The 22,099-nt window shown below is 39.7% G+C and overlaps 1 protein-coding gene across 5 annotated transcripts in view; it reads right to left on the reverse strand.

Annotated features, from left to right (window-relative positions):
• The window catches only part of rptor (regulatory associated protein of MTOR, complex 1), a 298,884-nt gene that overhangs the window by 32,799 nt on the left and 243,986 nt on the right, over positions 1–22,099 (reverse strand). For 2 of the 5 annotated variants that reach the window (XM_079553276.1, XM_079553275.1), the window contains exons 27-30: positions 18,202–18,316; positions 17,915–18,039; positions 14,903–15,028; positions 4,895–4,942 (exon numbers count right to left, since the gene is read on the reverse strand). In XM_079553276.1, the coding sequence (XP_079409402.1) occupies positions 4,895–4,942; positions 14,903–15,028; positions 17,915–18,039; positions 18,202–18,316 (414 nt within the window). The remainder of the gene's footprint in view (positions 1–4,894; positions 4,943–14,902; positions 15,029–17,914; positions 18,040–18,201; positions 18,317–22,099) is intronic. The other 3 variants (XM_079553277.1, XM_079553279.1, XM_079553278.1) reach the window with 3 other exon arrangements.

Raw genomic sequence — 22,099 nt, forward strand, 5'->3', positions numbered from 1 at the left:
AAAGCAGGTCCTCCTCCAAACCTCTGCAAAAAGAGCATTTTCTGAACCGAGCTGGTCATTAGGAGCATGTTTTGTGTTGCTAATCCAAAACGTCACACAGTGCATTGAGTTATGAAAATGTTTAATACTATTTGTAGCCAATTCGAAGACCGCCTCAATTTATTCAGAAACGTTCACATGCCTTCTTCTAACTACCACACACATTTAAAATAATATGCTGAAATGAAAAACAAAAGTACACCCAATTGACACACAGCATCCATATACGACAGCACATTATCACTTCAATTTCAGAAGAGGATAAACAGCAAGACAAGAGACTCCAAGGAAACTATAGTGCCAGACAGTAATTAGGAGCAGCACAGTCTTCACCAGTCACAACAAGGGAACCACGAGTCTACTATTTAAAGTATTCTTTTAATGAACACAAAGTCAAACTCACACAAATATGTCTCAACCTCTCATTGTGCGTGCCTACACCTTCCAAAAAGCTCAGGTAAGTTTAGCTACAAAGCTAAACTCACCTCCCCCAAGGTCTCATCTTCTCCGAACTTTCAGCCCTGTGCCGAATCGGTTTTGGATTTCAGCCCGTTATTAACAAGCCACAAGGCAGCACCGGCAAATGTGGAGCAGGGCACAGAGTCCGTCTCCCCCAAAGCCACTGAGACCAGGCCTGTCCTAGTTTCACAGCGCTGCCAAGTAATAAAAAAAAAAAAAGTACAATACAACAGAGAAATGCAAGCCTAAACTTCTACAGACTGAGGAGAAGAGCATGGAAGAGATTATTAACAGTGTGCGGATCCCGATGTAATTAGACTGGCTCAAGTCTCATCTGCCAAGTTATTTGTGCTTGGGATTTCTCTGACTCCACAGTGGATAATGATGTTTGTGTTTTGTCTCTGTGATGTCTTTTTTTTCCCTTTCAAAGCTTCAGCAACACTCCATTTGTCCACTCTGAGCTGAGGCTAATGGACACTTTTTCTGATAACTCATACAAGTTTTCTGATATCCTCCTTAAGATCATGCACTGCCTTCTTTGGTTTTCTTGACGAGTTGCACGGCTACAGAAATTTAAAGGTCAAAGGTAACTGGTTTCCGTCCAAAGACATTATGGCAATTACTGTGACTTTCAGCATCAGGCTGGTATTTCTACTTCTCCTTTATCTATTGTTTCAACTACTGTAAAGTGTGTGTGCAGATGTCCAAAGATTGAACAATGAACTCCTGGGGTATAAAAAGGCTTCCAGCTTGCATATTGGACTATATGCACGAGAGCATCACGTTACTTCTGAGTGGATCCTCAGGAGGAGCTGCTCTTCCTGTCCTGTAATTTTCCCTATGAGTTACTGATGGGACAGTCACGAGAATCATGGTAAAAACATCACATCAAGAGCAAAGAATTTACCGGAGGAAACTTCCGTGCTCAACACAGTGTTTTTGTCTTGAAGCGAACGGCTAAATAAAAAGACTTGTTCTTCTCTGTTTCATTCAAACTGTATTCGCTTGGCAGTTTTGTTGTGATTGTATGATGTCACTTTTGAATGAAATAAATGAAATGAATGAAGCATTTATATCCAACGTAATGTTTTTAACATGTAAAATGGTAAATGGACTCAATTTATATAGCGCCTTTCTACCTTTATCAGGCCCAAAGCGCTTTAAAGTAAGTCACCCATTCACTCTCTCATTCATACAACAATGTGTACGCAGACACTGGAGGCCAGTAGGGTGAGGTGTCTTGCCCAAGGACACGATGACAGCGTGCATTTGTGGGAGCTGGGATTCGAACCCACGACCTTCCAATCATGACCTGCTCTACCAACTGCGCCACCATAGCCAGCGTGGAAGACACTTCCCATCAGTATCTCACTGTCAGTGATGTTATCTTGAACTATTAATTGATTTGTGCAAGACATCGCTAATCCTTATTGGGAAAATACTGAGAGGAAGAACAGCGCCCTCCGGAGACCGCACTGGTAAGTCATGTGTCACTCACGTGCATAGAGCCCTTTACAAAGTCTTAGCATTTGACTAAAGAGGAGAAGCCTCTGAAAAAGGTGAAACTTTGGCTCATTAAATCCAGTCCAGTGGAAAAATATTTGAAAATCTCTACGATGATGGAAAGTTTCTGAGGCAAGAGTACACACCAACATCTGACAGATGGCATTTTCTCAAAATTATGCAAAGCAAGGCAAAGAGCTCTAGCTAGCCATCTTGAATAACTTCCTTACTTTCAACACATTGTATATAAAAAGACAAGAGCATAAAGTTATAAAACAGCTTGTTTATCTTTGTCTCTGTGACAGATACTTCACTGTTGTTCATCATAGAATAAGTTTAGCCGAGACAAAACTCTGCTTTGTTTTAAAATCCTTGAGTATTTGTGTTCCCGTGACCTTTTTTATGAGCTACATCCCGACTGTCGGTGTCCTGCTTAGATTTCTCCCTTGTTTTGCTCTTTTCTCGATGCACTTGTCCAGATATTTATTTGGCTTTTTAACCCTCTGACCTGACATCAGGATGTTTTGGTCAGCGTAAACCCATCGTCTTGTTTTCTGCCCAGACTCTGCTCCACTGCGCTGCTTTGCATACCAATGCCAACAGCGCCTTGTTTTATATAAGCCCCACTGGAGTCTAACAGGCTGATCCCTCGGGCGAGACCGCACTAAACCATCGCACACCAGCCACATGCAATTAAACAGGGCCACCTCGCAACTGGATCTGATACAAGAGCACACATTTTGAGGCGAAAGGAAAATTGTCTGGTTATCAATTAGAGCTTCAAAGCAAAACCCATAAAATAAGACGAACAATACAGTAGAGGTTTTGAATCCAAAGAGTAAAGTTTTCTAGTGATAGATAGATAGCTTGAGTGCTACATTTTCAACAGTTTAAATAGAAAAGAGTAATGTCACTGAAGTTTTTACAAAAGCTAAAAAGGAACGGTGTCATGGTCTCCGGTATGTTTGCTGCACCTGAAATGTCTATGAGACGTACTAAAGAAATATTACAGCTTAACTTGTATAGCCTTTACTTCTATAGACTGATCATTATGTAACCATGTCTGTAAAGAGACTGAAGAATTTGAAGATAACAGAACAAACCTTCCTCAGAGCTTGGCAATAACTCTATAGGAGAAAATATGTGCCTGCAGTATTTTGTGTTCCATTCCAATGGTCATATGTGAGTGAAGTTTTACAAAAGCAGATAAAAGCTGGATTCTGTTATGGTTGGTGCAATAGCACATAAGAAAGAAAAGTATCTTTGTTGGAAGCAAAACTCAAAACTGTCTCATGTTGGTCCACGGTACTTTAAAGGTATGCAAAATCGACTTTTCAGAGCTTTTTACCATGTTACAATGTGCAGTAGTTCTCTCATCAAGAGACTGGAGCCGTCACGCATCTTTGAGTAATACTGTATATAGTGATGGGCGAGTGAAGCCTTGTAACATTTTGAGGCTTTCCTAGCAAAAAAGTTTGGTATGCTTCGAAGTCTCTGAGCTGTTTCATTCTGTTTAAACACTGACCGCTTGTGGACAAACTTTATTATCGCAACTTCTCATAAACACGACTGAAGCACCAACACAATCATGTGGAAGAGAAGTTTCAAACAGATGTGTGGCAGTTTTATTATTTGCAGCCTGATATTGAGGCTTGAATGGTCAAATCAATCATAGGCCGATAAATAAGAGTCATTTACTTTGTAACATGGGTCTGTGCTTCACGGAGCTCCAGTGGGCGGGGCCTCAGTCACCTGCGGCTCTGCGGCTCTGCTGCTCAAAGGCAGGACATCAATGCGCGATCTTTGCACTTCATTCAGTCAGAGCTAATTTTGACACTATTTGCTGTAGATGGCGCTCCTTACGTTTCCCTCGCCTGATCAGCTCATAGCCTGCTTTTGTATCTGTTCAAAAGCAGGACTTTGTAAAGAATAAGAAAATATAAAATGTATTCTGGCCGGCCCACGGCCACTTTCGCCAATGGGAAATACAGCACATTTATTTATCCATGACTAATGATTTACATCACTATATGGACGAGGAATCCTCCGTTGTTTAGGCCTTGCCGCTAAAGGCAGCTCAGTGAGACGCTCAGAGCAGATGACAAACTTTGAGACACGATACGCAACTCACAGAACGAAGCAGTTTTTGAGTCCGTCATGTGACCAGGTGTTACTGAAAGAGGCTCCGACGCAGTGTTTCGAGGCAATCTGCTTCAGGAAGAGCGATAAAAGCTCCGGAGCGCTGAGTTTTTTGGCCATCACTAGTAATATATGAATCTTCTCCAGAGGCTATTACTAGCACCTCAGTCCTGCGTATCCAGCAAATGCTTTCCTCACCTCTCGATCTCTTGCTAAGCTTAATCCTTTCAGCGCAAAGTAAAAACTCTCGCTACAGCGCCACGAGGAGCACTGACAATTCTTTTTACATCATTTTTGTTTCTCTCTTTATTGAAACAGTGGGGGAACAAGAGGAAGGGGGTTTGTGGAGCTTACGATGAGACTGCGTGAAAATCAGAAAGGGGAGTTTTATTTCAGCTGTTTTGGAAAACTATTGCATTTTTTAACTAACGTAAATAAGTGAACACGAAAAAAGCAGAATGGTGGATTAATGGATCCAGTAAGAGCAGATTGTTTTGAGGAAGACAGATTAGATGTTTATGCTAGTCTGAAGTCTGTGTGCTGCACTCGACAACCCACACACCGCCACCATAACATAATACTTCTTCCCCAATGACATAAAGCACCTGATAAAAACCCCACTTTAAGAAAGTCAGATTTGGCATTTGGTTAAAGGCACAAATCAATGCCGTTTTACAGGACAAGGTTATAAACGACATGTGCTCGGGACAAACGAGGGAAAGAGAAAAAGCTGTTCTCAGGGCGACGCACTCACCTCCTTGTTTACTCCTGTCCAGATAGATGGACACCCTTCTGGCCAGACCTGTGAGCGGGACGGGGAGGGGAGGGGGAGAAGCAGCAACAAAAAGCAAGCCACATATTAGCCAAGGCCCAACCGAGCAGCAGACAAAAACACAGACAAAAACAACACAGGAGCGAACAAGGCAGACTTTCCCCAAAAACAGCATTTGTAATAAGATACAATAATGATACTTGGATATAAAAATGAGTGGAACTTGTGGGTAGTTTGAAAACCTTTGTATCAATGCTCAGTCAATGAATTTTCCCTGAATATAATTGCCATGGTAACAGTCCTCATTACCATGGCACCATGAAACCCTTCTGTGGAGTATTTACGACTTGTGACTTTTCTCCTCACATTGTTACCCAAATCTTTTAAGCATGTAAACTCAACAAAACTATACTATACTGTAATACATTTTAAATCTTATTATGCATGCACTTGAGTATTTTTTTGAAGTGCTTCTTGACTTCTTTTAATCAGAGAAGACCGTTTACCTCTACTTTAGTAATAATATTTAAGTAAGTAAGTGAATTTCTCCGTTGTGAGATCAATAAAGGATAATCTAATCTTAACATAACTCTTATTTAAAGGTACACTATGCAACTATTTCAGCAAAAAAGAAAAGACAAAATGAGTTAATTAGTATTAGTGTGTGTTTCACCCTTCAGTGACCCAGCGGCTGTGGGTGGTTAGCTTGACGCCTTTGCTTTCCAACCCTATGATGCTCCAGGGTCAATTTTATTGCAGGTTTTTTTTAGGATTTCTGGTCGGTTTAATGTATATGTAACCATGGATACGGTTCAATCAGCAGTGAAAACCCCGAAAACCAAATGACAGTGTGCATAACTTAGAATCGTAACAACGCAGCCCAAGAAGTGACCTCCTGTTTCGATCTAGCATTCCAAAATAAAAGCACACAGCTCGTCTCAATGATTAGTTCAGCAGGTACTTGCAACATTACAAGATTATAATTAAACACACACATTTTAAGTGTTTTGCCTGTTAATCGTTAGGCAGAAAGAAAGTTGAGTTAATGAACTGCTGAACTAATGAATAAGATGGTGCTTTTATTTTGGCGGGTTGGATCAAAACAGGAAGTCACGTCTTGTTATGATTTGAAGTCATGCACATAGTCAATTGATCCTGAAGCGTCCTACAGGCCATCGGGATGGTAACTCAAGGCGGTATGCTAACCACCCAAGCTTCCGCTGGGTCACTGAAAGGTCAAATACATATCAATATCAACTTTTATTTTACATAAAAAGTTGCATAGTGCACCTTTGCGTAACATTTTGGACTATACTGGTGCCATCAGCACAAAACATGTTCCTAAAGACCAGCTCGGTACAGATGCTCTATGTTTGTTAAGTGGTGGCGTCACAGCTCTACTTCCGGGTCCCGAGATGTGCGAGAAACAACAAAAAACTCTAATACGACAATTAATATTTCTGAAACTCAACAGAGAGTTACTTAACATACTTATTTATCAGGCCCATTAGCCCAAACCTACTGGTAGAAAAGTGATATTTACCAAAATCGGTACTTCCGGGTTAGCGGAGATATATGCTAAGACCACAGCAGCTATGCTAACCCCGGAAGTGGTGACTTTAGAAAATATTACTTTTTAGCAGTAGGTGCGGCATTTTAGGCTAATGAGTCTGAGAAATAAGTAGGTTCAGTAACCGTTGAGTTTCAGAAATATTGACGGTCTACTAGTACGCGGAAGCAGAAGTCATGACATCACACTTAACAAACGTATTACTGCAGGGGGTAGTCAAATAATGGATTCGAATGAGGGCCAAACCTGTTCAAATCTCAAATTCTGCAGACTTTAGTCACATCTCCATGGAGACGAGCTGGAGACGTACCCACTCACAACAAAGGCACATGTTTGTCTGAGGAATTTTTCAATTATGAAAATATATTTCATGAAATAAATGCTTGTATTCCAATTTTATTAATTGTGTAAAATTCTACAAGGTATGGCTTTAAACAAAACATTTGGTCACACTTTAAATCATGAATAAATCTGTAAGTGACAAAAGCATTCTTCTAATATCTGAAACAGTTACTTTCGTGTTATCTTAAGAACTGTTCCTTAATCTATGTTTTTGTTGTATTCTTACTAATAACAATGTTTTCATGTTCAAACAGATACTTGAGTAGTGCTTGAATAAAATATTTTGTTTCCTTTTTTTTGCAATTTAGTAACGTTTCTCTTTATAGACTGGTTTTTGGCGACTCCATCCACTTCTGCCGACAATACTCTTGGCAGAGTGTCGTCGTGTCAGTCTGAAACTTTGGCACCAGTTGATCTGTATTCCAACACCGAGCGCACCTCCTTCAGTCCTCGCTCCAAAGGGCACAGGGATGAAGGAGAAGAACTATTGCTACACTGCTCAGGACTGGATCGAGAGTTTTAACAAGTGATTTCAAAGTATCAGAAAAACTGAGCATTGCGTAAGACTGATTGTGAATGCAGAAACAAATGCCCTGAAACAAACATGAATCATTTTTGATCAGCAGTGAGCAACTGGGTGTGAACTCTACGCGGCTGAGGAGAGGGACTGTCTGGCATGTTAAATATCACGGCTTATGTCACTGATGAGCTGCGGCTAATCACAGCTCCCGACTCGAGATTATGGGAACGGCCAGAGAAATAATTAAGCACAAATCTGCAACTTTCCACAGTCCAACTTTTGCTTAACTTGACTCACATGATTGATGTAACTTGGTAATAGTCTGTGTGTGGATCGAATGGATGTCAATGGAGGTCAATAGATGTATTTATATATTGAAATTCCAAATTGTAGGGATGCACCGATATCACTTTTTTCTAAGAAGTACTTTGATTTAAGTACTTGCTGATACCGAATACCGATACGAGTACAAGGCATTTTCTTCAACAGACTTTTTGAAGTGAATAGACGGTTTATAGACTGACCTTTTCACAGCAGATTTGTTAATAATTAGTTAATTTACTCATTTACTTTTCCTTGAGTAAAGTAGGCGACACTTTTAAGAGAAGTTATATCAGAATTGAACAGATGCCATTTTAATTTTCATTGAATATTATTTTAATTTTCATTGCACTGTCCATCATAAACAGAACAGCTCATGTCCAAAAGCTCCTCAATGCCTGTGCTTTATTCATTTATCTATTTTTATTTAACAATTGTATTGAGATGGTAACTTATTACTGCAGCTAAAGGGTCTCCGCCTTTTTTTTTCTCGTGTGTTTTTAGCAACTTAGCCAGTAGCCACAGCATTTTGATTGTTTTGCTGCAGCTCATTTTCGCTCAACATGGACATGCTGTATCTCTTTAAGTTGGATTTTCTGAGTACTTTTTAGTCGCTGGGCTAGTTAGTTTCTTCTAGTTCTTCCTTGTTACCTTGTAACCTTGTTAGCCTCGAGTTAGCGGCTAGTTTAGCAACATTACCCTGTATCTTGTAAACACTGCAGACTCCACTGCAGCACTAATAACATTTAGCTCTGGTTAAATCCAGCACAGAATCTGATTTAGGAAGTGTCGTCTGTAATAAAGTCAGCTCTATGTGGAATCCCCTAAAGAATTCTCAAGTTTGTTGCTAATTTTCTCTCCTCAGAGGAAAGCGCGTCCTGTAGGAGCGCCGGCCACACGTCAAGTGGTAACGGTTTCTGGTATCGGGACCTCATTAATGAGTACGAGTATGAGTACAAGTACACCCCTACCAAAATGAAAAGGTAATTTGGCTTTATGTCTTTTAAACTTACATTTACTGACCTGTTGCACAATATTTTTCTCAAATGCCAGACAATGTAACCAAATAATTTAGTCCTCAGCATTGGAAATAAACCTAAATAATAAACGGTCTATGCACACAACTGCAATACATAGAATTACACATTTTTAGAGTCAAAAGTCTGTTTTTTCTGCTTAAATATATCTAGCATTAACAATGGCATATTCAAATAGCATGTGAGGCTATAATACTTGTGTGCTTGTTCCTGAGCCACATGTGTTTATTGTTTATTTATTTTGGAATCCCCATTAGCTTCCACCATGGTGGTTGCTAATAATGTGGTTGTTGACTGTAACAGGGAAAGCTGTTTTCTGCCTTGTTCAGCCTTTCTTTTGAGGTGAGAAACAACACAAAATGATAATGCATGAATGAACCAGCAACATAAAATGCATGACACACATAACAACATAAAAGACTGTACTGGGATGGTTTACCGATGACATCAAACAGCGTGTTGCTGACAGACAGGAGGCGATGGGAGGGGACGGGATGCACGGGGTACGGATGTCTCTCTCATTCTTGCAAGTATGTGTTTTTCGGCAGTAGATAGAGGATGAGTGTAATATTTTATTGGGTATTGTACATTATTAACGCTGCAGAGGCAACATCAGAAAAAGGGGACTATTCAAAACACAGGCATAAAATTTACACTTCACTAAACGGATTACGCTGCGAGAGAAAGAGGCAGCAACAAGAGAGTAAACTCATCTGTCATCGTTAAAGCTTATACACGCTTTCTGAGTGGTCCCTTATTGGCTTTTGTAAAAGTCAACGGGGAAAAGGATAAGACGAAAATGGCAAGAAGAGATGGCATTTGCAACCAAGAGTCTGTGTTCACATTTGGTCCACGTGAAGCGAGTCCTTGTGCATTTCCAGGGAAACTGCAATGAACACACACCGATTCTGATGCGCTTCTACAATTTGAACCAAGTCAAAGAACCAACGCATACAATTAATTTTGGCTTGACAATTCAAAATGTTGGTAAGAACTAATTAAATTAATGATACTGAGAAATAGGGGCGTGACAATATATTGATTTTCTGATATATCGCAATATTTTGCCGAACAATAATTTTTATAGATGCAAACGCATCTTTTGGGAAACACGATTTTTCCCTCTTTTTTGCCGTTTTATGGAGGAACATGAATTTATTTATCACATACAAATAAAGTCAAGTGTAAATTGGGCCCATATGGATGTTTTTTCACAGCTGCTGTGAAAAAACAACAGAAGCAAAAAAAAAAGGAAACGGAAAAAAAAGTGTTTGCATTCTCCATTATTTATGTATTTATGGGCTGTTGAACCACTTCTCCATGTCTTTGTATCTTTATTGAGTAAAAATCTTTATTGCTAATTCAGCATTAGTTAAAGTAGTTTTTCAGTAGTTGGAGAAAGTTTAGATTTTTCTACTTTTTGTTTTCCCCTTCAACTGCTTCAAAACATGACCATATATGTGCGAGTCCAGAGATGCCGTCTGTATCTATTCCAATATCAATATTTTTGATGACGTCAAGCATATTAATGACCGATGTATCATAGGTTATTTTTTTGTAATACTATATCGATTATCGCAGTATCGGCGTATTGTGAGATTATCGTTATTGTGAGCCATGTATCACGTATCAAATTGTACCCAGAGGTTATTGAAATATTCGACAACTATTTTAGTGATCAATTAATCATTTTCTGATTCAAATAGAGCAAAAATGACATGAAAATTTTTGGATGAAAACCTACTGTTTTTCATAGTAAGTGCATGTAGTGTTTTGTACATTGTAAATTTCATGTGTCTGTGTCTCATCCAATCAGAAGCAGAATTAGTGCCAAGAGCCTCCAACAAACATTTACTTTAAGTTTACTCCATCAACACATCCTCAAGTGGCGTCACTTAAGCTCAATGTGATAAAAAAATGGAAAAAAAATAAATCTAATTTTCCTACACTATTCACAGCCAAGCAATAAATTGATTAATTGTAAAAATAATCAATAGACTAATCAATGACAAAATAATAGTTAGTTGCAGCCCTACTTGTAGGAGGACTTAAAATCACCAGTGGTGTTACTGCCCTTATCATTTTGATAATTAGTTTTGGAAGGCCAATATTGGGATTACAATAATTTGCAATATAATGTTCAGCCCTACAGTTTTGCAATGAAAATAACACCAGGCACTAAATCTACTCTTATATTCCAGAGCCATAACTCTTATCCAATCTATTTTTACTTGTGAGTGAAAACCTGAGCAGCTGCTAATACTAAACCTGGGTTGTCCAGTGAAGTTTGAAAGCAGAACCTTTGCCGCAGCTGTCATTGGCGATACATCTGGGAAAACAAGCGCCCCATTAAATGTTAAAGCCTGCCTCAAAACCAGCCTCGACGTGGGAGAAACCTGTGTCATTGCAGATAGACACGGTGAAGCTAGTTACATGGAATGGGTGATGGTGTTTTTCACGGTGCGCATATGGTACTGTGCGTGTCAATCCGACCCAGACGGTTTATTTTGACATCTCCGGATTTCGTTGCTTCCAATTACCCAAATCCGCATGACATTTTACATACTATACACCAGTGATACTCAAACTTTTTACACTGGTTTCAAAATTCTTCGGCTTTAAATGTGCAATCTTTAGTCGACTAGTAATATACTACTAATAATAATCTGCTTTGCTTTTACAATACTCATTATAGTCATATTTAATGTTGTTCCTCTGCTTCATGAAGCTGCTCCCGCATGAACAAAGCTCAGAGCTGTTCATTTAGCAGTGAATTTAAATGATCTGAGGCTCTTTCAGACTGTCAATAGAAGTTTTGGATGAATTTAATCTCTTCTTTTCATTTTTATTTAGTCTTATTTTAGTCAATTAAAATATCTGGACATTTTAGTCTTAGTTTTAGTCTCATGAAAATCTTTTCATTTAGTTTATTACTTTGACTAAAATTAAGACTAAGTATTTTAGTTAGTAAGTATTTTAGTTGAGAAAATTGGGTCAAAAGCAGGTCCAAACAAAACCTAAACTGAGAAGACAAAATGGCAACAAGCATCTCTCCATTAAACTGAACACTTCTGCCATTTAGGACTGCAAAATCAAAAAAGATAATCGAATCCAATACGTTTTTTTTAAGTGGTGACTTCACAGCTCTACTTCTGGGGTCGTAGATGAGCGAGAAATTACAAAAAAACTTTTTAACACCACAATATTTCTGAAACTCAACAAAGAGTTACTGAACATACTTATTTATCAGGCCCAGTAGCCAAAAATGCTGAACTATATAAAAGTAATAAAAGTAATATTTACCAAAATCGGTACATCCACGTTAGCAGAGATAAATGCTAACAGCGCAGCAGCTACGCTAACCCCGGAAGTACCGACTTTAGTAAATAATACTTTTTTAGCAGTAGTTGCGGCATTTTTAGATAATGAGTCTGAGAAATAAGTAGGTTCAGTAACTCTCTGTTGAGTTTCAGAAATATTGATGGTTGTTTTTAGGAGTTTTTTATGTTTTCTTTTCTCGCATATTAGCCGGTATGCTAGGACCCGGAAGCGGAAGTCGTGACGTCACACTTAACACTTGACGTATTGTACATGTTTGCTTATGCTGAGGAATTTGCTCGCAGCATTAGAGAGAAGACAGAACATGTTTTAGAGGTTACAGCGTTGGCAGTTTTTAGTTTTATACGCCACGGAGAGAGAATATTTGTTGTTTGCAAAGGATATTGTACTAAAATCATTGAAGTCTCAGAGATTTGCCAAACGCCACCCAGTATAATCCAGTATTGATGATTTGTGCAGCCCTGCCATTACCAGGACCACGCTGCCTGCGCAATATGCCACTTGAACCTTTCAAACCGCTATGCAAACCTGCCACTTGTCCTACTCCACACGCCGGAGCCTGCTAAAACCGCTAATGATGCTAAGAGTCAGTAGAGCAGTTGTAATGTATGTGACGGAAACTGCAGCGTATCAGGAATTCAGGCAGTATACACCAATTCATTCAGCTGTCACACTTCCCCCGAAAAACTTGCCTGACCCAGAAAGAGTGGCTAAGAAAACGCCAGAGGCAGAGAAGCAGAAGTGGAGCTGGAGAGTTGAGAACCTGCCACAACAGTGCGCCGCGGAGCTCTCTGACAAGTGTGTACTCCAGGTGTCAGGCGCCTTCAACGTTTGCACACAACTTCTGAATTATGACTAAGGTGTGTCACACAAACCCATGTAACTTTATATGTCACCTGTTGGCTTCTTTAGTTTAATGCGCCAGTTTGACCATCTGTTAGTGGGTAGTAGAGAAATATAACAGGCAGCAATTAAAGAGAAAGTTTGCAGCCTTTGCTTTTAGTGTGTTAGAAATCTATTCCCGTTTTACAATGTGTTTCTACAAAGAGATTAAACAAAGACTTAAACAAACTAGAACCAAAGGCTTTATCCAACCCGAAAATCTCCAAAGTAGTTAACAATGTTTGAATAAAGCATAAGGACGCTTAAATTCAAGCAGTTTGTCAAGAAGTTCAACAGCAGTAATACAGTTTTATAACTTATCACAGGATATTGGCGGAGGTGGTCAAGAACAAAGTACTGCACTTAAAGCTGCACCAAGTAACTCTTGCCCCGAGAGGCCATAAGCGCAACTACAGGTGTAGCAAGATGCGATTTTTTAAATTATTAATTGTCTTGGAGAGTAAATACTATGCTGACAGAAAAGGCGAAGGGAGAGAGGGATATTGTACATCCAATTATACAATGGAAATCATTCTTTTCACTCTAACTTAGCTGTAAATACTGTTTAAAGTGGCGCTAGCCCGCAGTTAGCTTTGCCCGTTAGCCTGTTAGCTTCTTCTTCGTGATTCTATTAGTGTGTATTGGTGGCTCTGGTCCGGTGGCAGTCAAGTTGCAAGCATGGTTTTCTGGCCAGAGACACCAGGGGGAGAGGAAAGACCCTCACGTTACTTAGTACTGCTCTAAAAAGCACTATTAAGGATTTTTACTTTACTTGAGTAGTTTTATTGAACTTATCATGTTTTACTCCACTACATACTTTATTCTCCATTACAGTAGGTGGCGCTGTGGGATTGTACTGCCAATGCCAATGACTCACAACAAGTAAGAAGATTTGTCCCTGTCATGTTGCCGTACAGGTGATTCACTTGAGCACAATCTTTATGTTTAACACCTCTTAATAATACTGCATATCACAGGTTTTAATGCTTTTGAAAATATGACTTAATTAGATTAATGATTATGATTTTTATTTCAGTGAAAGAAATGTTGGCCAGAAAAGTGGCTTATATTTGACTTTTTAAGCTACTGGAAGTGACATAGATAGAGGTAAAGTTCCATAGCAGACTCACAAATTTCCCATTGACATAACATAGTTGTCACGGCAACAGTTTAAATAGTTTGCTTTCATCTATGTCACTTCCTGCCAGTGTCCAATAAGGAAGTGAAACTATAAACTAACAACCAAACTAAATAACACTGTTAATTTTCTGTGTGCTAAATCTGAAATATAATTGTGTTGATTATATTTTAACAAAAAATATGCACTTTAAGTATTTTCTAAAGCAAATACATCAGTACTTTCACTTAAGAAATAATTTGATTGAGCAACTATTATTGGACCAGTAGTAGCTGTACTTTTTTCTCAAGTTTATCAAGTACTAAGACCACCTGTGAAGATTTACTTTTTGCAAGTTTTGTTTTAGCACCATTTTGCACCTTTTCAAAATCAAAGAGATGAGAAGAAGAAAAAACAGGATGTGCTACACAAATGTTTGTACAAAGGAGGGGAGGCTCAACAAATGACTTTAAAGTGTTTGCAGTGGGTTCAGTAAGTTTTCAAGCGCCTCCATTCTGTTATGACATGTTATATACGTTTTTGCTAATTTTTCAATAACCTTTTCAAATTCTGCATTTATTTATTATTATTATTGCAGGGTAAAAATGCTTCCCATTAATAGAAGAGACAACGCTGGTCCCCATGGTCTTATCTTTTCCTCCAAGGTCTCCAAACAATCCCCATAGCTAGTCTTGGTCAGGGTACTATTTTTTTACATTTCTAAAACTTCCTGAACCCACAATGAAGTACATGTTGAGCGATGGAGGTGAAGGCGATGTTGGAAGAGGAACACGTGGGAGACTACAGAGTGCCAATGGGGTAACAACGAGAGGTGGAGAATAGTAGTAGCACTGGTCTTTACTGTGGGCGCCGGCGGATGGCTGACCTCTGGTGGTGGGCAGCATGTCCGACAGCCCCTGCCACGCGGTCACCATCTCCGGGTTCTTCTGGTCCGCAAAGTTCTTCCAGATCCGCAGAGCTCCGTCATCTGGGACAAACGGCAAAATACAGTGAGGAGGAAGAGAGGCGAGAGTGAAGGAATCAGAACAAGATCAACAATCACGTGATTAACAAGTTCTAACAAGGTACTGATATGAATATGTGAAAATTTCTGATAGTGTTATCACGGGACAGTTGTTAAAACGTGATGGGAGCTTTAAATAGACTAACCACAATATTCTAGTTGTGAGAATTTCAGGTGGAGAGCTGGAGCCTATGCAAGTCTTTGGGCCATTCACCATTTCTCCAAACAGAAAATTCCACATCTTTTTTTTGTGTGTCCATGATTTAACAAAGGATTTTTACCTTCCACTAGAGAATGCCTCGGTATCTCTTAGACTGCTTTGTGCACGGTTTGAAAAGTAAACTCAACTACAGAGTAAGAAACTTTCCAGTTAACTCCACCTTATTGCTTGTTTGCAACTGTGTCCAAAACTTGACCTGTTATTCTCGAGGCTTAAAGTCATTAGAGTCAAGAAAGTTGGTATTTCGGGCTGAAATACCAACTGTCTCCATCGTCGTGCACAAGCTTAGAGTGCATAGGACAGGTTTTAATGCTTTTGAAAATATGACTTATTTAGATGGATGACATCTGTTGAAGTAATAAGTATTTTATTTCGCCAAGCAGCAATTTTAATGAAAATATGTTTGGGAAGGTAACATTCCATAGCAGTTTGACTAATTTCCTATTGACATAGACACAGAGGTATATGGTCGTGTTTGAAAACAGTTAAGGGAGAAAAACAATTGAGAAAAATCTAATTATTCAAAAACTACTTTAAGACATGGAGAGGAGCAAAGTGGTTCAACAGCCCATAAATCTATAAATAACAGAGAATCGTGCTAATGCTAACACTAACAAGTGCTACCTACGACTGCCATTTTTTCCCGCTTCAATTGATTCAATCTGCTGTGAATAAACATCCATATGGACCGAATTTAGACTTGACTTAATTTGCATGTGATAAATAAGTTTATATTTTGCCAGAATTGCTTAAAAGAGTGAAAAATTGTGTGTTTCTCAAAAGATTCTGTTTTCTGGTCAAACTAAACTGGGTACATCTTTTTTTGCAAAAAAATTGTGTCTAATGTGTGATTATGCACTTTAACATAGAGACTGTAGTTACGCATAAGACCTGAGGTGGCAGTAGTGAGGAAAAAAACATGATAACTTCCAGCTAGTCCCTTTAAAGTATTTCCTTTCAGTTAATTGTTATTGCTCAGGCTAAATTCAACAAATGCTTTTATAGAGTGAACCTGTGTTATGAGGACACAGCCATGGAGGGTAATTGTTCTACTCTTGTGATAAATGGGGATGAATACACATGTGCCATTTTATAGTGCTGGGAAAGTCTAGTATTTAATGCTAGTTGGTGCTACAAATGAGTCTCAGTGAGATTTGAAATTTTGCTGGCGGGCATGAGCATTCAGGGAGCTTACGCAGAGAGAAAAGTACTAAACAGTTTTGGGAAGTTGCTCCACTGCTGTTTGGTGTGAAGAGATGTGCAGTCATTAGCAGGTGGTGCACACAACACAGAACAAAACGTGTGAAATAAAGCACAGAATTAGGCAGTGACCAACAGGAAGGGATTAATAATTCAGCACTAAAAATAGAAATCACGACGGCTATTAAAGGCTGAGGGGGATCTTTATTCTGGAAACACAAGTGCTTTAGTAATTACGTCATTATTTGTTGGTCAGTTGGTTAGTGGTTCAAAGCCATTACAATCGAATAGTCACAGGCAAAGTGGCTCAAAAAGGGTACAGCCAAAGGACAGTGCACATTCTGATGTTGAAGTAATGACCTAATATCAGTTTCAACTTGCTTCAATTTCATATATCATGCAAAATCGGCTTTTTGAGCCTTTTTGTTCAGTTATATCTACATCAAAAACAGTGATGCAGTGTTTTGATGCGCACAAGCAGCAGTCCTGTATATTTCGTCCGAATCCATCTTTGGCACTCAAAACGCCAGCCCAGGCTCTGGTATACATCACATAGAAATTTCTCTGCGTTTCATAGTCTAGACTAGGGGTTCCCAAACTTTTTCCCAAACAACTCAAGACCACCTTCTGTAAAATGTTATTTGCATTTATAATAACTTAAGGCTCAAAACATTTAAAATAATGTTTAATAATGTTAGTCTGGATACTGTATTTTGATGGCTTAATTAACAAATTCAATGTTAAAATGTAAAAAAATATTGTCTCAAAATAATCTTGTGACCCCCCCCTTAAGTGTCCCGAAACCCCCACTTTAGAAATAAAAAGGAGAAGCGGCGTACCATCCTAATGAATGCGGACAGTTAGCAAGTAAGCTAGTCCAGAAGACTTTTCTGAGTCAGTTAGCCTGCTCAATGTATTCTTTTTCCTATAGCCGTTAGCATTAGCCACCAAACATGGCAAATTAAGCACTATCTAGATATTTTCAGCTGTTCTCAACCCATCGACCATGTTTGGGTGAGGTCAAAGGCCTAGTTAGAAATTATAAATGAATGTACATCCCCTTCTCAGACTTTAGCTTAGATACAAATTAGCGTCTAAAAGTGTCTTCTGAGCTAAATGTTAACTCAAATCCAGTCAAGTCTACTTTTTGTGGGGTCGGAAACACATCCAATGGGAACTAAACATTACCTTATAATAAGTTGCTGATAAAGAAACCACATATATTATAGAAATGCCTCGAAACGGATAAAACATATACAAACATGTCTCCCTATTTCTGTGATTTGCATTGTACAGACATCAAACTTTTTTCTTTTGTCATTTATTTAAATGTTTTTGGGTTGGACAATTCAACAAAAAACTTCATTCGTATGTATCGTGAGAACTACCTCTTTTTCAGTATAACCCAGATGTGCAGAGGCGTTACTTACCCGTCGCCGTTAGCAACAGTGAACAGTCGTGCCCGTTGAGATACTCCATGGATGTGATCCGTGTGTACCGAGGGTTCCCATTGTAGAAATAGTCCAACCTCTCGCCCTTCTCCCAGTCCCAGAAACTACAAAAACAAATGCACTGGGGTTTAATAATACACAGATATATTACAACATTACTACAAGGAAGTAAAAATTATTCTTAATTGGGTTGAATTTCAAGGCTTGATAAATTGGGCAGCGCAGAGTCATAAATAAACCACGCTGCGGAGCGAGTAGTAACACACCAGATGCTGTCCTTGTCGGCCACAGCGATGCAGGTGTTGAAGGGGTGGAACTTGACCACAGACGGGACGCCGGGGTTTCGGTTGATGAATATTTGATCGTCCAGACGGGAAATACCTGCCGCAGAGAAGACACAAGTCACGACACGGACACTGGTCTGATACAGCCACAAACAAAAGGTTTAAAAGGTGCTACAAGCCAAGGGGTTTTGATATGTTTGTACTTCTCTGTAAGAAAAACAGGAAATTGTTTTATTTTTTAGGGGAAAAATAATGATAGATTGATGCACTGATCTAATGCAACACATTACCTGCTTTTGATAAAACATTGTTCCCTGATTTATCAACCTGGAATGTCATCACTTTTTGTCGTTTTAGGGTCAATCAGGGTTTAATTTTTAGGTTGTTCAAGGTTCAATTGTAAGTCGAGGTACAGAATGTGAGTGTAAATGAAACCACCAAAGACAGACTAACGTACTTAAAATTGTTACATCTTAGAGTGATAAGTGGTTTTCAACTGGAGGATCAGGACCAAAAGTGGATCGCGGGTTACCGTTTAAATTGTGTTGTCAGTTTCTAATTTACTAGCTGAGACCCGGCCTTTGGCCGGGCCTCGCTAGTCTCCACATTTGATATTCAGAGATTATGAGTTATTACAAAGAAATGTCCAGTATAGTCCCTATAACCCGTCACTCAGTACAGCTGTAGACCCACAGTAAGCAGACCAGTGGTTCCCAACCCATTCCTAAAACTATGGCCACTACAAATGTTTAAAATAATGAATGCTAAAAATAATTTCAAACAAACTGCAATTGGAGTGTTTGCACCTGTACTCCTTTCTTATAAACTACATCGACAATATGTTGCAAAACTCAGGGAATAGAATTCAAGAAACAGTGGAATATTTATGGAGAAATATTAGCGGTTCAGCTCTAACGGTTCGGTTCACGGTGCAGGACCCGTGGTTTGGTGCAATCTAAAAAATAAGAAGTTGTTTTTTATTAGACAGTATTTATATCCTTATAAGACAATTGGCAATGCTTTCAAAGCGGATTTATAGAATGTAAAGAAGAAATAGAAAAGAAATGGTACAGCAGCAAAGTAAAAACATAAATAAATAAAAAAGCAACAGTGCAGGCCATGCGCTCGTTAAGTGGTTTCACTTTCGCTTTCCGCACACGGAGGCTGAAGCTCTCGGAGCAGCGCGTTTCATTTGAAGCTCGTGTTTCTGCGTGTACTTTTTTTCGGAGACAAAACTTTGGAGACGGAATATGACCAGGATTGGATCTTACGCATGTGTCTGAGCTTCTGACATGACAGCACTGGATCTGTAATGAACCACAGCCTCGGTCACTGCAGGAGAGACTTAAACAAAGACGCGTAGATGTGTTTTGGAGGATGTACCTGTACCTGCGGAGCGTCTGCAGCTGCAGTTTAGGGTGAGTGACGATGACACACATCGCGCTGTTTGGATGCGCGCACGCACACATACACACACACACGCACGGCAGTCAGATCTCGTGCACTCGCGTTGTTGTGACGGCGGGTTGTCCTCGGACAGCAGCACCGCGGTCCATATGGACCCGTGACCAATGCCCGCGGCCGGTGGGACGGTGACGTGGGGGCCGCCCGCGGATTTTTGGGAAATGAACATGGCAAGTCTTATATAGCGCTTTTCCAGACGCTCATCGGTGTACAATTTGTTGCAGTATTCATTCAGTCCACTGCGCACATCAGCCCCCACCACCAACGACGCACACACTCACTACTGTCGCCAGGTTCCCAAACGGTCTCCCATCCCAGTCCTAACCAGGCCCGTCCCTGCTTAGCTTCAAAGTCGGTATGGGAAATAAAAATGGCGGCGCCCAGGCGGCGGCCATTGAGATAGCGTTTTCTATTATAGATGTTCACACTTTTTCTTATCTTATCTCACTTATCTTTCATCAAGTGGTGGGACTTGATAAATAGTTTTTTAGCGATATAATTACAGGTCTGTAATTTATTAAGTGCAATTATTCGCATTTTAATCGAAAACCAAAAATATCAATTTTTTGCACCTAAATGATTCAATAATTAGATAGAAACATGAGTTCAACAACAATGTATTTGCAAATGTACTGTTAATCTGTATAGTTATCCAAGTTATTCAGTTCCTCACAGCTAGAAGGTCCCGGGTTCGATTCCCACCAGGACAGGGCCTTTCTGTGTGGAGTTTGCATGTTCTCCCCGTGTCTGCGTAGGTTTCCTCCGGGTACTCCGGTTTCCCCTACCACTAAAAACATGTACAATAGATTCCCCTCTGGGGCCAGGACTCCCCTGAAAAAGAGATTCTTAATCTCAGTGGGACTATCCTGGTTAAATAAAGGTCAATAACAATAATAAAAGTAACAGAGGCAACGTGCATTTATAGCTATTTAGCTTTCAAGTGTTTTAGGAACTCGGATCACTCATGTAAGTGCCATTTCTTATGCTGACAAGGGTTTGGGTCATTGTGGCTCAGAGGGGGCTGGCCTGAGCATTTGTTTGAGGCTGAACGCAAACATTGCATCGAGGGCGTCTCTGTGTTTTGCCCCAATATGTTTTGCATTGAGATGATATTTTAGACTTGAGTAACTACGGTGGAAGGCCTACTCTTTTTGCACAACTTGCGCACAGTTTTTAAAAAAAACGTCCTGATGGGACGATAGACAGCTGTATAACTGAGTCCCCAACGGGCCGAGTGAAGCGTCTCCGTCCATTGCTGTTGTGGGTGGATGTGCGTCAGATATACAGGTGTACCAGAAACACGCAAAGAGAAAGGTTCCAGCTCTGGAGTGGCGGCGTGGGGGGGAGAAATTGGGGAGAAATCTTTGTATTTGTTTGTATCGAAATTAATGCGGTAAAGGCCCACCCCTACTTTCATCATAAGGTAAAATGAATGTATTAATTTGGGTCGGGATTGATCATTTTGTATGATAAAGATTGCTACCAAGGCTACAGCATTTAAGAACCACTATTCAACGGGACTATACGGAGTTTAAAAATGTTAAAATTATGTATTTTCCTCCCCCTACATGTTCCAGCCATGTCCTAATGTGTAGAATGAGCTCGGACCTGTTCACCACAACTGCCTCTAAAATCCTGCACTGTCACTCAAAATGATGTGACTTCGGGTCTGAAGTGCCGTCATACACGAGCTTAACATAGAAGCTGCAGTTCCGCATAAGACCTGAGGCGGGAGTAGTGAGCATAAAATGACCAACTTACACCTACTCTCTTTAAAGAAGCAAGGAATTCTTAAAATATTACAATTTCCAAAGACAAAACAACCTTAAAATTTCCAACCTCAAAACATATGGCAGGCGACTTGCTTCGACCGGACTGAAAAGTGCAGCAGGTAAAGTTTGGAAAGTATCTGCATTGTACACTGCACACACTTTACGCTTTGATTCTCCTGTCAAACAATCAGTTTCAGAAAGTATTTCAGAAGCATCTCTTTGTTATATTGTGAGACAAAAAGTTTGCTTCCCAAATTAGGGTAAGGTAGGATGCTGGAGGGAAGAATACATTAAGTTGAAGGGTTGACTGAGCAAATTTGCAGAGTATACAAAAATAAATCCCCTTAATGTTATTTAAGGAGCAGATGGAGTTGCAACACCTAACTGATTATGTGACAAATTGGGGGTAAAAAATAAAAAATTACAGCTAACAACTAACAAGGATGTAGAAGTGTGCGGTGGCGAAGAGGCCTTAAAAAAAAAATGCTCGCCATCTCTCTCTCTCTCTTTCTCTCTCTATGCGTTGCCATGGAGACGCCACGTGCATTTGCTTTTCCCCGAGTCTGTCCTTGGCTTCCACCTGAATATACTCCGGAGATGGTAATAATTAAAAGAATAAGGAGGAAAAAAAAAAAATCTATCGC

Source organism: Gobius niger (genome assembly GCF_951799975.1).
Source record: "Gobius niger genome assembly, chromosome: 3".
Classification (NCBI taxonomy): domain Eukaryota; kingdom Metazoa; phylum Chordata; class Actinopteri; order Gobiiformes; family Gobiidae; genus Gobius; species Gobius niger.